Source organism: Malania oleifera, chromosome 3 (genome assembly GCF_029873635.1).
Source record: "Malania oleifera isolate guangnan ecotype guangnan chromosome 3, ASM2987363v1, whole genome shotgun sequence".
Classification (NCBI taxonomy): domain Eukaryota; kingdom Viridiplantae; phylum Streptophyta; class Magnoliopsida; order Santalales; family Ximeniaceae; genus Malania; species Malania oleifera.
Window position 1 is genome coordinate 124,977,394 of NC_080419.1, and position 17,681 is coordinate 124,995,074.

Here is a 17,681-nt window from a genome sequence, read left to right on the forward strand (position 1 = left end):
ATATGCCATAGATCTCTTTCCAAGTTCATAGTTACCTAACTTGCCACATTATAGGATGAACCCTAAGTGGTAGAACTCCTTGACAAGGGCTTTATGAGATAGACTTAGCCCATGTGCTGTACTAGCTCTTCTAACTTTGAAAATGGATAGGTCTTGAAGGATGTGTGTGTGGATAGTAAAGCTATCAACAAAATCACCATCAAGTATAGGTTCCCTACCCCTAGACTTGAGGATATGCTTGACATGCTAGTTGGCTCTTGTTGGTACTCCAAGATTGACCTGCATAATGGGTATCACCTGTCAACGGAACAGCAAACAGCAAAAGATTTCTTTCCTTACTTCAGCCCACAATTATTTCCTTATTTCTCAATTCATTATTTTATACAGTTAGCATATTTTAGTTTGCATGTATAGGGCTTGAAAGATTATAGTTTACATGTATAGGGCTAGAATCATCCTAGAACTTATTTACTTTCCTTGTATAGCATTCTTGTAAAGTCTATATATAATATATAGAACTCAAGGCCAAACCATTTGGTCATTCACATAATACTTTGACATGGTATCAGAGCCAGCCGATTGGTAAGTTTTTTTTCCCTTCAAATTTTTTTTTGTCTTCTCGGTTTCGGAGGTGTCTCTCGTTTCTGTGGCTGTTGTGGTTTTTTTCTCTTCTGAAATTTTTTTCCCTTCGGTATTTATGTGGCTGAGTGGCTGTCGGCACAGCAGGTTTTCTGGTTTGCCATTTATTTTAGTGCAGGCAACAACTTTCTGTTGTTGTTTCTGGTGCTTCTCTGTCTCGGCACAGCAAGTTTCCCCTTCGATTTTTTTTGTCTTTTTGGTTTTGTAGGTTTTCTGGTTTGCAATTTATTTTAGTGCATGCAACAGCTTTCTGTTGTTGTTTCCGGTGCTTTTCTGTCTTGGCACAGCAGATTTTTGTCCTTGTGATTCTCGGCACAGCAGGTTTTTTGGTTCAAGATTAATTTTTTAGTGTAGAAAGGCAGGTTGTTCTTGGTTTTCTTTGTACCTGCATTGATTTATTGTTGGGCTTCTAGATTTTCTGGTAGTCTTTTTCTTTCGGCACAGTCTGTTTTTTTGGGCTTATCGATTTTCTCCTTTATTTAGCATGGACTCTACACATGTGTGTGCCAAGTTTAGAGACAACAATTATTCTACATGGGCTTTTCAATTTGAACTTTTCCTGAAAGGAAAAGATCTTTGGGGTCATATTGATGGCACAGATTGTGTACCCAATCTTGATAAATCCAAGGAGTCTGCGGCTTGTCCTTCATGGGCTGTGCTTGGTGCCAAGGATTCAGTGGCTTGTTCTTCATGGGCCATGCTTGATGCTCGGATTATGTCTTGGCTTCTTGGCTCGGTTGAGCCACATATTGTCCCCAACTTTGCGACCTTATTGCACCAATCATTCCATGTGGACTTATTTAAAAATAGTATATCATCAAGATAATGGTACCCGTTGTTTTCAGTTAGAGCATGCGATTGTCATGATTCAACATGACAGTCGTTCCATCCAAGACTATTATTAGGGGATTCTGATTCTTTGGAACGAATATTCTGATCTGGTTACTACGGATGTTCCTGTTGCCCCTCTTCCCATCATTCAACGTCTTCACGAGACTAGTCGTCGTGATCAGTTTCTTATGAAACTCCGCCCTGAGTATGAATATGTTCGCTCGCCTCTGCTGAATCACTCTCCTGTTCCTTCCCTTGATGTTTGTTTTGATGAGTTACTTCATGAAGAATAATGGCTTAGTACTCTAGTTACTCTGGCACAATCTCATGGTAGTTCAGGGTCTGTCTCTATGGCTTAATGCTGCTCAACGACGAGGACTGCCTACGCATTCTAGGACCTTGCAGTGTTTTTGCTACAAAGGATTTGGGCATATCGCTGCTAATTATTCCAAGAAATTTTGCTCTTATTGCAAGCAGAAGGGTCACATTATCAAAGATTGTTGTATCCGCCCGTAGAATCGTTAGGCCCTGGAATTATAGACTTATATTATTGTACCCCCCATAGTGACTTTTGCAGCCCCTGGCTCTTCTTCAGGTGACTCCTCTGCGATATGGTGCAACAGAAGCTAATTTTAGCATTATCAGCAATGGGGCACCAAGGTAACAATTCTACTAAACTCTGGTATGTGGACTCGGTTGCCTCTAATCACATGACGAATAATCCCACTACCTTATGTCATGTTCGGCCCTACGCTGGTCAATTTGCTATTCAGATTGCCGATGGTAGTTCTTTGCCAAAAGTTGCTATCGGAGATGCCTCTTCTAAGTTCTCTGATGTGTTTCTTGCTCCTTTGCCTTCCACAAATCTTATTTCTGTTGGTCAATTAGTTGATAACAATTGTGCTGTTAATTTTTCTAGTAATGGTTGTGTGGTGTAGGACCAGGTAACAGGGGAGCTGATCGTGAAGGGACCTAAAGTGGGGCACTTGTTTCCACTCTTTTGCCTGTTCCATTACGTTCTCTAGTTTCTTTTATTAAGTATTTTGCTTGTAATAATGTTTCAGATCTTAGTATGGTGTGGCATCGTCATTTATGCCATCCCAATACTCAAATCTTATCTCATGTATTGAACTTTGGTTTACTTGGTAATAAAGAATGCTCTTCTTTATCTCTTGAGTGCGTCTCTTGCAAACTTGGTAAAATCAAAACTCTTCCCTTCCCTTTGCATGCTAGTAGAGCTTCTCAGTTTGATCTTATCCATAGCGATGTTTGGGGACCTTTCTCGGTTAGTTCACATGAAAAATTTAAATACTATGTGATTTTCATTGATGATCTTAGCATATTTACTTGGGTATACTTTCTTTGCTCTAAATTTGAGGTTTTTTGTACTTTCACTGAGTTTTTAGCATATGTTAACAATCAATTTTCTGCTTCTATTAAGACATTACGCATAGATTCCGGTGGTGAATATGTGTCTACTGAGTTTCAGGCATTTTTGGATTCTAAAGGTATTATTCATCAACATTCATGTCTCGCTACTCCCCAACAGAATGGAGTATCCGAATGCAAAAATATTTGTCTCCTAGATGTGGTACGTACTCTCTTGCTGGAATCCTTTGTTCCATCCTTGTTCTGGATTGAGGCTCTAAAAATTGCTACTTGATTAATTGTTTACCTTCTCAAGTCCTACTCATGGAGTCTCCCTATTTCCGCATATTTGTTAAGCAACCTAGTTACGATAACCTCCATACCTTTGGTTGTGTATGTTTTGTTCATTTACTGACCGACATAAATTATCTACTCAATCTATTTGATATGCATTCTTGGGATATAATGTGTGTCAAAAGGGATTTGTTTGCTATGATCCTACATTACATCGTACACACATTTCTAGGAATGTTATTTTCTTTGAAAATCAACATTTGTTTCCTGTGTCCTCTGTACCCTCTTCTTCTACTGTGATTCTCCCCTCCTTTGAGGAGTAGTTCTCGAATCCTCATCAAGTTAGTTCTCGTTTTAAACTAGGTATTATGTATATGCAACGCTCCCGCCCACAGTTTCTTTCGTTATTATTCATCAACGTTCATGTCCTACTACTCCCCAACATAATGGAGTAGCCGAACGCAAAAATCATCGTCTCCTAGATATGGTACATACTCTCTTGCTAGAATCCTCTGTTCCATCCTTGTTCTAGGTCGAGGTTCTGAAAATTGCTACTTGATTAATCGTTTACCTTCTTAAGTCCTACTCATGGAGTCTCTCTATTTCCTCTTATTTGCTAAGCAACCCAGTTACGATAACCTCATACCTTTGGTTGTGTATGTTTTGTTCATTTACCTTCTCATGAGCGACCTAAATTATCTGCTTAAGCTGTTCGATGTGCATTCTTGGGATATAATGTGTCAAAAGGGATTTGTTTGCTATGATCCTACATTACATCGTACACACATTTCTAGGAATGTTATTTTCTTTGAAAATCAACATTTCTTTCCTGTGTCCTCTGTACCCTCCTCTTCTACTGTGATTCTCCCCTCCTTTGAGGAGCAGTTCTCGGATCCTCATTAAGTTAGTTCTCGTTTTAAACCTAGGTATTGTGTATACGCGACGCTCCCGCCCACAGTCTCTTCCAGTAGCTCATCCGATATCTGATCCTACCACACTCCAAATTCAGTGAGTTGTAGCACCTCTAGAGCCTTTGGTATGTCGCTCTTCTCGAGTGTCTGTATCCCCGGATAGGTATGGTTTTCCCTCTTCCAGTTCTGGAAATTCAGTTCAGCTCTTACTGCTGCATTGTTCAATTTGGATATTTTCACATCCTACTCACACGCTGCCAAGCATGATTGTTGGTGACAAGCTATGCAGGAAGAAATTGCCGCTCTAGAGGCCAATCACACCTAGGACATTGAGCCTTGTCCTCCCACCATTGTTCCTTTGGGTTGTAAATGGGTTTACTCAGTCAAGGTCCAATATGATTGAAGTTTGGATCATTACAAAGCTTGCCTTGTTGCACTTGGGAATAATCAGGAATATGGTGTCAATTATGAAGAGACCTTTGCTCCTGTTGCTAAGATGACTATTGTTCGTACGATTCTAGCTATTGCTGCTTCCAGTGATTGGCCACTACATCAAATGGATGTCAAGTATGCTTTTCTTCACGGGGATCTTAAAGAGTGTATTTATTTGAAGCCACCCCCAAGCTTGTTTCCCTCTCTTTATGGTCTCAAACAAGATCCGAGGGCTTGGTTTGATAAATTCCGCATCACTTTATTACAATTTTCATTCAAGCGGAGCAAATATGACACTTCATTGTTTCTTTGGAAATCAAACATGGGTATTGTTGTTCTTTTGGTTGATGTTGATGATATTGTGATTACTGATTCCAATTCTGCTTTGCTTGCTCAGTTCAAGACTCATCTCTTCGAGTCCTTTCATATGAAAGATCTTGGGTCTTTCACATATTTTCTTGGTCTTGAGGTGAATTGTACTCCCTCTGGTATTTCACTCAATCAACATAAGTATGCTAATGACTTGGTGGCTACAGCTCGCCTTCAGAAGGGTACTTTTGTTGATACTCCCATGGAATTAAATGTCAAGCTTCGCAAATAGTAGGGTGACTTACTTGCTGATCCTAGTTTATACCGGAAGTTGGTGGGTAGTCTTGTCTATCTCACCATTACTAGACCAGACATTTCTTTTGCTGTACAGCAAGTCAGTGAGTTTCTTTAGTTTCCTCATCATCTTCATTTGGCTGTTGTTTGTAGGATCATACGCTATGTTCAAGGCACTTCTGCCCGTGGTTTATTCTTCCTTGTAGGCAATTCTACTCGCCTTGTTGCTTATAGCAATGCTAATTGGGCTGGTTGTGCGGATACACGTCGCTCCATCATTGGTTGCTGTGTGTTCTTAGGTGATGCATTGATCTCTTGGAGGAGTAAGAAGCAAGACAAAGTTTCTAAGTCACCGACGGAATCTAAATACCGGGTGATGTCTCTTGCTTGTTTTGAAATTATTTGGGTTTGAGGATTGCTTGCTGAGCTAGTTTTTTCTGAGACCTATCCTACACCTCTACATGCCGATAATACGAGTGCTATTCAGATCACGGCCAATCCTGTCTATCATGAGCGCACAAAGCATATTGAAGTTGATTGTCATTCTATCCGTGAAGCATTTGAAACTCGTGTTATCACTCTTCCACATATTTCCACTGAATTACAAATTGAGGATATCTTCACCAAGGCTCTCACTCCTCATCGACATTGCTTCCTAAGTAGCAAATTGATGCTTGCTGATCAACACACATCAATTTGAGGGTGGCTGTCAACGAAACAGCAAACAGCAAAAGATTTCTTTCCTTACTTCAGCCCACAATTATTTCTTTATTTCTCAATTCATTATTTTGTACAGTTAGCATATATTTAGTTTACATGTATAGGGCTAGAATCATGCTAGAACTTATTTACTTTCCATGTATAGCATTCTTGTAAAGTCTATATATAATATACATAACTCAAGGCCAAACCATTCGGCCTTTCACACAATACTTTGACATCACCAAATTAGAATTAGATTAGGAGATGAGTGAAAAACAACTTTTAAGACCTAGAATGGCTTATTTGAGTGGTTGGTCATGCCCTTTGGTCTTTCTAATGCCCTTTGTTATTGTTGACATATTCTCTAAGATGTCACATTTCATTCCATGTTTCCAACCCTCCATAGTGTCTAATAGGGATATGAAGTTCTCCAGCTACTTTTGGAATACACTTTGGAAAATTTGGGACTCACTATTTTCTTCAACTTGCCACCCCCAAAATGATGGTTAGACTGAGGTTGTGAATCGTAGTCTTGGTGACTAGCTTAGGTGTGTTGTGGGAGAAGAACTGGTTGATTGGGACTTGGTGCTATCTAATGTTGAGTTTGCTTATAATAATTCTGCGAATAGGTCCAATGGTAAGAGTGCTTTTGAGTGTATTTAGTTACAAACCCCATGCACCCATTGATCGTGTTCCTTTGCATATGCCAGTATTTTTTGAGTTTGCTAAGTCTTTTGTCCATCACATTAATGAGCTTGATGCGAACCTTAATCGACACGCGTTGAGACCCAACAAACAATATTGGAATACTTGCCCAAGAAATCTAAAATTCATATTTTGATAGAAAACCCCGACCCAACTTTTATAAATGAAACGCAAACCGAAGGTATAAATTAACAAACCTCGACTCAATGATTATAATTGAATCATGAACCAAAGGTATAAATTTTGAATGCCACAAGGAAGAATCCTTAATAAGTTCACAAGTTCTTTGAAGAACAAGTGGAGGAAAACTGAAAACTCTCAATGGAGAAAACTTTATTGAGTTCAACTTGTGTAGAATGTGGTTACTAGTCTATTTATAAACCCCTCGATTCAAATTCAAACGCCTATAACCGTAGAAACATAAAATAGGCCCACACGCCTATACTTATTGAAATAAAAAGTCTACAATAAACCAGTAGGCTATGTCACCCCCCTCTGTAGCTTGTATCACATGGTTTAAAGCCAGTTCTTCTTCTTTCAAGTCCATCTTGAATGTTGGGGTCTTGTTTGATAAATTTGCAAACTCGGCCCAAGTGGATTGCACCAATCCTTGCATTGCTTCCTTGATCTTCTTAGCTTTTAACCTTGTGATTGGCTCATTTGGAACTTGCAATGGATCCTTAAATGGTGCTTGTCGATTCTCATCATTCCCCCTCTTTTTCAAAAGGATTTGACCTCAAATCCTTGTAGTATTTAAACCAATACCGATGGCAAGAAAATTGTTGACCCTATGGGTCATATCCTGTTTTGATTATGACAAATATTCTGGTATTTAATGTCATCAAGTTTGTGTGCAGGATAATACTAGCAAGATCATATTGATGGCATGCGGCAACTTGAAGAAGAATGAAGATCCCGACATATTTATTTACTTGTTGTATTTTCATATTCGGGTCTGTAATATTTAAATTCAAAAAGGTCTGTAATAATTTGCATATCATGTATGTAGGACTATAAGCTCAAGACCTTAGAAAGATCTTAGGGAATTTGGTCGACCGACGCCAGGTTTTTGGGACTAAATCAAAGACCTTAGAATGACCCTAGATCCTTGCCCTTACACTTAGGACAGTCCCCAATATCACATATAATATTAGGGAACCAATTGAAGTAAAATAGGGCTTAATAGGCCAAAATTCTGAGGATTCGGGCGATCGAACCCCTGGTGTTCAAAACACCTCGGGCAACTGAACCCTTGACCAGTCAGAAGGTTGACTTGGTTTTAGGTGACCAAACCATTTTGACCATAGCGTCCACGGACGACCGAACCATTACTCTAACTTTTCCCACCAACTCAGCAGCCCGAACTTCACATTCAAATTTGCCTCGGGCTACCGAACACATAAGTTCGGCCGACCGAACTCAGGACCGGGTGACCAAACCGCGGTCTTTTGAAATCTCCTTCGGTTCAGCAAATTGAACCCTTTTTGAGACACCTGAACGTTCAAAAATGACTTTTTCTGTTGTGTCTGTTTGGGCGACTAAACTTGAGGTCAGGTGCCCGAAACTCTCAGGTTGCACAATTTTTCACCGCTGTTAAGAGGGGTTAATTTTCCTAAACATTATTGAAACAAAGTTAATAATTACCCTTGAGTCCTCAACGACTATATTTTAACCCTTCTCTATATATACACATTCATTTATCAAATTAAGGAGGGATTAGCACTTAGATTATCTTGAAAATCCTCTGAAATTTTAAGTGCCTATTTTTCATATACAAACCCAATACACTTTCCTATTGTGATTCCTTTGATAAGCCAAGTTTATTAAGAGTGTTATTGAGTGATCTTGAGTAGCTACACTTGCTCAAAACTCTCCTTACTTGAGATTGATTGTTTGATTTTGTTGGAGAGTTTTAGCTAAGGTTTTACCTCGATATAATCTATACTCTTTGTGTGGGAAAACCTTGTAGCTAGTGGGTCTTTGCATCACCATTGCAAGACTCACTAAGCTTGTATTTTGATTGTGCAAATACATTTTTACAAGCATACTTTTCAAATATCTCTTGAGCTATATATTTGAGAAAATCTTTTGTGAGATATTTTGAACACTCTTGTTGCAAATCTTTGAAACCCTTGCTATGATTGATCAATATTGATACTTGGTTTTAAAGATAGATTAATTGAACACTCTTTGTGGTTATTGCATATTGACGGTTGTAAGAGTGTAGTTGGACACTTATTGCTCAGAGCTTATAGTTCCTATCTGTTTGAGGTGCATTGATTAGTGCTTGTGCATAGTGGTACATATTTGCTTTTGTAAGAAACATTTGTTTGTACAATTTTTTATATCCTTTGTATTCCAGGCATGGGCCTGAAGAGGGAGACTAACCCTATTGAATAGTCTCGGATTGGCTTAGACCCGGTTAGGAAAGCTAGGTGCACCATCCTGATAAGGTGCGGTTGTAGGTTGAGGTCAGCCCCGTTAATTGACTTGGTTGTAACCGGTGTTGCTCCACCTGTTAAGTGAGCATTAGTGGAATCTTCAAGCTTGCAAGCTAGAGGAGGGGATATAGATAGTATTGGCTGAACCTCGATGACATATTGTGTGTGCATTTTACATTTCCGCAATTTATTTACTGCATGTGTATGTTATATTATGAATGTTGCACATGATTTAATTTCCGCATCTTACATTTATCTGCGCATTTGGGTTTATGAATATATAGACAGACCCTAGGTTGAGTATTACTGCTTGTGAAATTGAAATCAACCTAGGAAATTTTAAATACCCAATTCACCCCCTCTCTTGGGAATACACCAAAGTCAACAAAAATATTATAGAAACAACGAATCAAAGGTTGATGACAAAATTCATATATATATATATATATATATATATATATATATATTTTAAGGAATTGAAACTACAAAAGTCACAATTCAAGAAAAAAAAATTAACTTTGATAAGTACGGTGAATGATGGTATCTATTGCTTCAGTATCACCTTTTTTTTTTTCAACTTGGTGCACGTCACAAAACAAGAACAAGAAATAATGAACACAAATAGAACAAGATAGGATGATAACAAGAAACAAAAGATAAAAGGATAGTAAACCTGATTTTAGAGTCTAAGCTCTAATACCAAATGATGCGAACCTCAATTGACATGCGTTGAGACCCAACAAATAATATTGGAATACTTGCCAAATGATGCGAACCTCATCTGACACGTGTTGAAACCCAACAAACAATATTGGAATACTTTCCTAAGAAAGCTAAAATTCAGATTTTGATAGAAAACCCCGACCCAATGTTCATAAATGAAACGCGAACCGTAGGTTAAGTAACAAACCTCGACCCATTGATTATAATTGAATCACAAACCGAAGTATAAAATTTGAATGCCGCAAGGAAGAATCCTTGATAAGTTCACAAGTTCTTTGAAGAACAAGTAGAGGAAAACTCTTATGAAAATGAAATTGAAAATTCGTAGTTTGTCCGACAACCGCAGGGATGCGGGAATTGAAGCTGTGCGAATTGACTTCCTTTTCGTATCCGTAGAAACTCCCCACACATGCCCTTGGAAGAAGAAGAGTCCCGAGTTCTCCTTCCCCCCGAGGGGGACTTTGGGGGAGGCTTGTGGGATTGACGTGAAGGGCTAGGGATGACTCAAATTTGAAACGCCTATACTTATTGAAATAAAAATTCTACACTAAACCACTAGGCTATGCCGCCCCACTTTTTAGCTTGTATCACATGAATTAAAGCCGGTTCTTCTTCTTTTAAGTCCATCTTGAAAGTTGGGGTCTTGCTTGATAAATTTGCAAACTCAGCCCAAGTGGATAGCACCAGTCCTTGCATTGCTTTCTTGGTCTTCTTAGCTTTTGACCTTGTGATTGGCATATCTGGAACTTGCAATGGATCCTTTAATGGTGCTTGTTGATTCTCATCAGAGCTGCATACTGAGGTTAGGCGAAAGCTTGCTATGAGTTATATGGATTATAAACTTGTTGCAGATGTGCATCGTAGAGTTGGAAAGTTTAATGCATGTGATAGCGTCATGGTTCGCATAAGACCTGAACGGTGCACTAGAAATTCATTTAAAAAGCTCCATGCTCGTGCCATTGGCCTTGTCCTCATTCTTAAGAAACTTGGACCTAATGCATATTTACTTGATTTACCTATTATATGACCATAAGTCCAGTTTTTAGTGTAGAGGCTTTGACACCTTACCAAGGCACTTTTGAGCCTCTTGGTTTGCTATTTGATGCTCATGCAGGTTTGGAAACTCCTCAGCCTCCCTCTATTTCCCAACCACAGGAAATAGTGGAGTCCATTTTGGATGATGAGATGAGTTCGTGACATCTTCTCATGGTGGTTTTCATCGCTACTTGGTTCAGTGGAGAGGTTGCCTTGAGTCGAATGCTACATGGTTTCTTGAGGATGATGTTTGTGACAATGCATTCATATTTGCAGTTCTACTCTGCGGAGCAGAGTTCCTTTCAGCCAGGGGAGAATGATGGAGGACCACCTATATCCCTTAGGCTTCCCATTCAGCACACGTATTTTAGGCGCATGCTTTAGAAGGTTTAGGAAATAGTGTGTATGGAGGACCTCTTAGTACTTTTTTTAGTGACTTCCTTTAGTATTTGTTATTATGTGTTTAGTTGGGTTATATTTGTAAATATGTGTTAGTTGTACAGTGGTTTAAGTGCTTGAAATGCAAGTTGATGTACAGTTATTGTTTGAATCAGATTGTGTTCGTTTCCCCCTATCTCTCTCTCTCTCTCTCTCTCCCGCAAATTCTGCTGTTCTTCCTCCTCCTTACTTCCCGACTTTATTTTTGGTTGTCTTCCTCGTACTCGTGCTGCTGCTGCTTCTATTGCTTCTTCTTCTCTTTTTCTTTAAATCTAAATTCTCTTATTTGTCCTACACCTTGTCACATGCGTCATATTTTGGCCCAAGGTCTACAATCCATGCACCAAAACACAACATTAGAGTGTTTGTCTTTTAAGTTGGAAAATTAAGAAGAAGAAGAAATAAAGTTCCATTGACTAATTCTGTTGAAATCTACATGCAGCATTCATGGTTAAAAAAATTCCAAACCCATATATGCCTTAGAAATATGTGAGGACACACATGTGATGATTATTACTTACTAGAACTTGCATATACTATTTTTTGCATTTGGTCTCAGTGTTGGGATGGATCTAGGAGCAACAATCACACACGGGTAAAAATAAATAACAAAAATGGAACACCAGATTTACGTGGTTCGGCCAAATCGACCTATGTCCAGGGAGCACACACAACTTCACTATAAACTGGGAGAATAATACAAGGAGGAGGTGTCACACTGCTCAACTCAAATATCTCTCTCTCTCTCTCTCACCACAACGCTTTGTTCCTCACACTCTGCGCACAACACACCACGCAACACTTTCTGCACACAAGAACTCTCTGTTCTTGCCACCCACACAAACAGCCACACACAATTCTATATCTTGCCCCACTCACAGCACAATTCTTGCAGACACTCCGTTCTGTGCACACACACAGCTCTCTGTTGTGCGCGCACACACAGCCATGCCCAATTCTACATCTTGCCTCACTCACAATTACACGCACACACATCTCCTTTATATAGCCTTTAAAGGGGGATGTAATTCAAACAAGGTGGGCAGGGTTGGTGGCTGCATTTCAACCATGGTAGGCAAGGTTGGTGGAAGGCTGCTGGTCTCCTCTGCAAAATCAACATAAGCTGCTGGGTTTGGTGGCTTTGTCTCCAACTATGGCGCACAACTCAACAATCTCCTACTTGGAGACGGAGATACCATATCAACCAATGTGTAGATAAATGATGTGTTCACATCTGTCTTCAATCATAAAGACCAACTGAAGTTGAGCACAACTTTAACTTCTCTGCAGTCACCACCTTCATCAAGACTGATATGGTGGTCATCAACTTCACAACTGGTGCAAAGATATCAATGTAGTCAATTCCTTCTTTTTGCTAGAAGCCTTTGACTACCAACCAGACCTTGTAGTCAATTCCTTCCTTCTGCTTGAAGCCTTTGACTACAAACCAGGTCTCGTATCTTATGGAGCCATCCTGCTCCTCTTTAATCTTATACACCCATTTGTTGTGAAGAACCTTCTTACTTTTGGGCAACTCAGCTAGTTCCCACATTCTGTTGGAGGTGAGGGACTTCATCTCGTCCTTCATCGCAAGCTCCCACTTGCTTGTATCTGCCACCTAACATGTTTCATCATAGCATTCAAGTTGTCCTCCATCTGTAAGAAGTAAACAATTCATATACCTTTTCTCTGGTACATTGGTGCCGTCAAACATCTCGATCAATGAGCTCTTCTCGTTTGACATCTCTATTCGCCAATTTAGAGATGGAATTAGCTCAAATGGACAACACCGTTGGATACGGAACAACTGAAAACCTTTGAAATGGTTCAAGTTGTTCGAAAATCGATCCGAAATGGCTCCAAAAAGCCCAGTCAAACTTTTGGTCAAAAGGGCCAAACTTCAGTCAACTCTCTATTAAACTTAACGGAATATTCCATCCATTAATGGAATATACCTAACGCCGTTAACTATCACTGACACTATTACTTGACACCATATGTTGACGTGGCACTGCGGGGCCCACTTGCTAACGTGGCACTGTGGGACTCACCTACTGGCGTAGCTGTGTGGGGCCCATGTGCTTATGTGACAGCTGATGTGGCTTTGGGTCTCCGGCTACTGACGTGGCTTGCTAACTCAGCGCTAACGTCAGTGTCTTCAACTTCCAGACGCTTGTTGGATGATCACTAGTGCGTGGGAGCGCGTGATCCCACCTCCCGATCACTTGCCGGAGCGTGACGGCGCGTGAGCCCACCTGCCAATCACCTACCGGTGCGTGGTGGTGCTTGTGGACGCATGGCAACGTCTTTTGGCCGTGTGTGGCCCATGCGAGCCCTTGCGGCCTCTTTTGAGTTCCGTTCGAGCTTCGGTTACTGCCGTTGGCTTCGTCTCGACGAGAGGAGCGTTTTGGTGGCCTCAAAACTGAGTTTTGAGGTACTAGGCAGAGGCTCCAATCCAACAATTTTGCTCCAACCTTGCTCTGATACTAATTGTTGGGGAGCAACAATCACACATGCGCAAAATGGAACACTAGATTTACGTGGTTCGGCCGAATCGACCTACGTCCACGGAGCACACACAACTTCACTATAAACTGGGAAAATAATACAAGGAGGAGGAGCCACACTGCTCAACTCAAATCTTTCTCTCTCTCTCTCTCTCTCTCTCTCTCGCCACAACTCTCTGTTCCTCACTCTCTGCACACTCTGCGCACAACACACCACACAGCACTTTCTGCACACAAGGACTCTCTGTTCTTGCCACACACACACAGCCACACACAATTCTATATCTTGCCCCACTCACAGCACATTTCTTGCAGACACTGTTCTGCGCACACACATAGCTCTGCACACAGCTCTCTGCTGCGCACACACACAGCCATGCCCAATTCTACATCTTGCCCCACTCACAATTACACACACACATCTCCTTTATATAGTCTTTAAAGGGGGTGTAATTCAAACAAGGTGGGCAGGGTTGGTGGCTGCATTTCAACGATGGTAGGCAAGGTTGGTGGAGGGCTGCTGGTCTCCTCTGCAAAATCAACATAAGCTGCTAGGGTTGGTGGCTTCTGTCTCCACCTATGTCGCACAGCTCAACACTCAGGACATGTTCTCAGGTGATCGTATTCACTGTTGCTTAGAAGATTTCTTTAGAACTGCATTTTGGATATTGGAAATTGTGTACAGAAATTGGTTGCTTGTAATTTTAAGAAATTAAGATGCCAAATGAAAGGAATTTTAAAATGTTCTGTGAATTTGAACATGTGCTGATGCAAAATTTGTGTAATACATATATATATATGCATGTCTGCGTGTGTATTTCAAAATGGGTAACTGGGACTTTTTAAGTTGCTTCACTCATCACTAGTGGCTAATGCTACTCTTGTAAATCCAGTCGTCAATTCTGAGAAATGTGAGTTTCCTTAGCTCAACAAAAAATACGAGAGCTTTTAGCCAAGCTTGGCTCTCTTCTTAATCTTTAGCTAATTAAGTATCCTCAGATTACAGGAATTCGTAAATTTAAACATGTTAAACCACGGATGTTCTGTATGTGTATTCAACTTTGATGTTTAGCATTGGTCAAGAAGTCGACAACACCCTTTACTCTGCATAAAATGTTACTTTGATTATCACTATTATGTCAATGAAATTTTTTTTGTATTTAAATGTTCGAAAAGCAGTTTTTCGGTGCCTTACGAGCTGAGCATGGGAGGGAGCAACGAGCCGTGGGCAGAGGCATTTCTGGCTCTTATGCAGGTGAAATGGGAAAAATGCAAGCAAGCTTGGAGGTTTCTGAAGATGGAGGTTTGTGAGTGCTATCCTCAGGCAATTGCATTATAGTCCCTTTGACCCTAGAAAAATATGTAAATCAATGCTGCAGAATAATGGCAAAAATTGTTATCCCTTTGGCTCTATCCCTGTAGATGTCTTGTTTAATGTTTGTAAATTAAATATTCTGTTTGTTTAATAAAGTGTCTTTAGATGTTCTTTGATTATGAAATTGCATATTGTACATAGCTCTTAATTAAAAAAAAAAAAAATCCTCTCTTACTGCTCGTGAGACTGCCCTACTCGGACAGAATACTTTTGTTTTTATTTATTTATTTTTTAATGAGCCAGTTAGGGCACTGGGCAGCGGCCTGAATGAGGTTTTGTAGGAAGTAATTTCTTTGAATCTTTGAAGATAAAAATTATATCAAGTTTGTATACAATAAGAACTTGAGTTGAATTTCTGATTCCTTGAACATTAAGGCTCAACAATTTAGTAAAAGAAAAAGAAAATAAAATAAAAAGTAGTGATTCTGTAAAATTATATTGAAATTTATCTAAATTCACCTGAGTCTAAATTTAAGGTTCAAAATCCGTTCTTTCAAATACTATGTTATTGCATTTTTGCCTATTCAAAATCCATTCTTTCAAATACTATGTTATTGCATTTTTGCCTATCTAAAATATCATTAAGAATGAAGTAGGCTTACAAATTTTTTAAAAAATTGATAGCCAGTTGTTTATTTATTTATTTTTGAAGGCAAAGAACATCCCCCTCCCCCCTATAAAAAAAAATCGGGAGCAAGCAGCACCAACAGTGTAGAGACTCGGAAATATAATAAATAAAAGAAAATAGAAAAAATGAAATTTTAGCCGGTGGAGGAGAAAATCGGCGACGGTTTTCTGAAGAGGGAAGAAAATCGGTGCCAGTTTTGGCAAATTACCGTTGTCAGATAAAGGGTAAACAGTAAATTTTGGGCCGGATAATAAAAAACTAGCGACGGTTTTCTGGGAGCTTGTACTTAAGATTATAAAGGAACTCAAGAGATTCATTTAAAACATCAAAATTAAACTCTCTATCTCTCACTGAAAACCCTACATACCCTCTCCCAATTTTCTTCGATTCCAACTCTGTTATGCCTCGTTTCAACGATTAAGATCCACCATGGGGTTCCTGGGAAGATTCTCTACAACATAAGCGGAGCGAAATTTTAGTTTGGGGTTTTGGGGCACCATCCCAAAACTAAGATGAGTGTTATTTGAATGTTTATGGGTTGTTTATCTAAATTGTTGCATGTATAGATTTAGAAATGTGAATATGATTATAGTTCTAGAGTTGAACTAAGGAAATGAGAATTTGTGAAATACAGGGTTATGGTGTAAATGATGGAGGCATGATTTAAAGTTTCGGTGAGTATTTTCCCAAAAAGTAAGGTAAAGATAGTAATATTTGTTTGGTTGATATTCAGTAGATAAACTGAAATATGCAGGTTCGGGAAAATATGAAGATGATAATTATTTTGGGAACTTAGTGAATTGATTGGAGAATATACGTATAAAATTTCAGGGCGTTGAAGTTATGAACACCACGGGTGTAAAATAGAAAAACAAAAAATAGAATTCAGTCAGTCAGGTAAGAGAGATATGTTATGCCAGTTAATTTAGAAATTTTACCAATAAAGCATAGTATTTGAAGATGAGTTACAGAGTATGATTTTTGAATAAATTAGAGTATGAAAATTATACAATATTACACATGATATTTATTAAATTTTATTTAATTTGTGTGACAAGAGAAATACTAGAATATTACAGAATTTTATACAGATCTATAGAATCATGATTATACAGTTTTTAAAGAATTATGATATACAACTTATACAATTTTATTTACAGAGCTACGGTTATACAGAGTCTTACAGAATTATAGTTTACACGGTTATACAGAAATATAATTACACAATATTTTACAGAACCATGTTTATATAGTACTTTACAAAACCATGATATACAGAGCATAAAACCATGACATACAGAAATAAAGATTATACAAAAATACAGTTGTTGCAGCGTTATGGTTAATACAGTTGATATAGAATCATGGTAAAACAAATATATATTATATAGAAATAATATTACATAGTATCAAACCCTGATGGAATAGAGCAGTTTACAAAGTACGGTACCGTAACTCTACAGTATAGACAGTGCAATCATACGTCTTAGATAGAGTATGGTATTGCCAATTGGGCCACGACTAGAGGGCTCCCTGGCGTTTGAACCAGGTGGAGCGGGTCTTTCGTGCTATAGGCATATACAGACATATGCATACAGTTAGACTAAGTTTGGTAGGCCAACTAGTGTTCCTACAGGCCACACAACCCTGTTATAAGGGGTTAAATCATTACATACAGCCATCCAATGAAGTTTTCAGAATTATGTACATATATAGTAAGTATACACAGAAAACATAGATTACCTATTATAGTTAGAAATATGATTGAATGGATAACTTAGAAAATCTGTATTTTAAATAACATAGATGTGGGTTATTATACAGATACTTTTGCACATTTCTCATTTATAGTTTAATTAAAGATTATATTTTGTGTACATACTCATACGTCACACACTAGTAACAACATGTTTCTCTTTACTGAGAGGTGTCTCACCTTAACATTATAAACATTTCAGGTAATCCAAAGAGGCATGCAGAGTCGGCTCAGAGATAGAGGAGACGACTGAGTCGACATAGTTTTGGGGTGAGTTTTGGGTTTAGTAGTAG

The 17,681-nt window shown here is 39.0% G+C and overlaps 1 protein-coding gene across 3 annotated transcripts in view; it reads left to right on the forward strand.

Moving 5' to 3' along the window:
* Positions 1 to 15,128, forward strand: part of LOC131150974 (uncharacterized) — a 40,720-nt gene extending 25,592 nt beyond the window's left edge. Inside the window, exons 7-8 of one of the 3 annotated variants that reach the window (XM_058102102.1) lie at positions 2,960 to 3,061; positions 14,809 to 14,940. In XM_058102102.1, the coding sequence (XP_057958085.1) occupies positions 2,960 to 3,056 (97 nt within the window). In that variant the 3' untranslated portion in view covers positions 3,057 to 3,061; positions 14,809 to 14,940. Of the gene's footprint in view, positions 1 to 2,959; positions 3,062 to 14,100; positions 14,244 to 14,808 lie in introns of those variants that run through there. The other 2 variants (XM_058102101.1, XM_058102103.1) reach the window with 2 other exon arrangements.
* Positions 15,129 to 17,681: the final 2,553 nt, after the last annotated feature.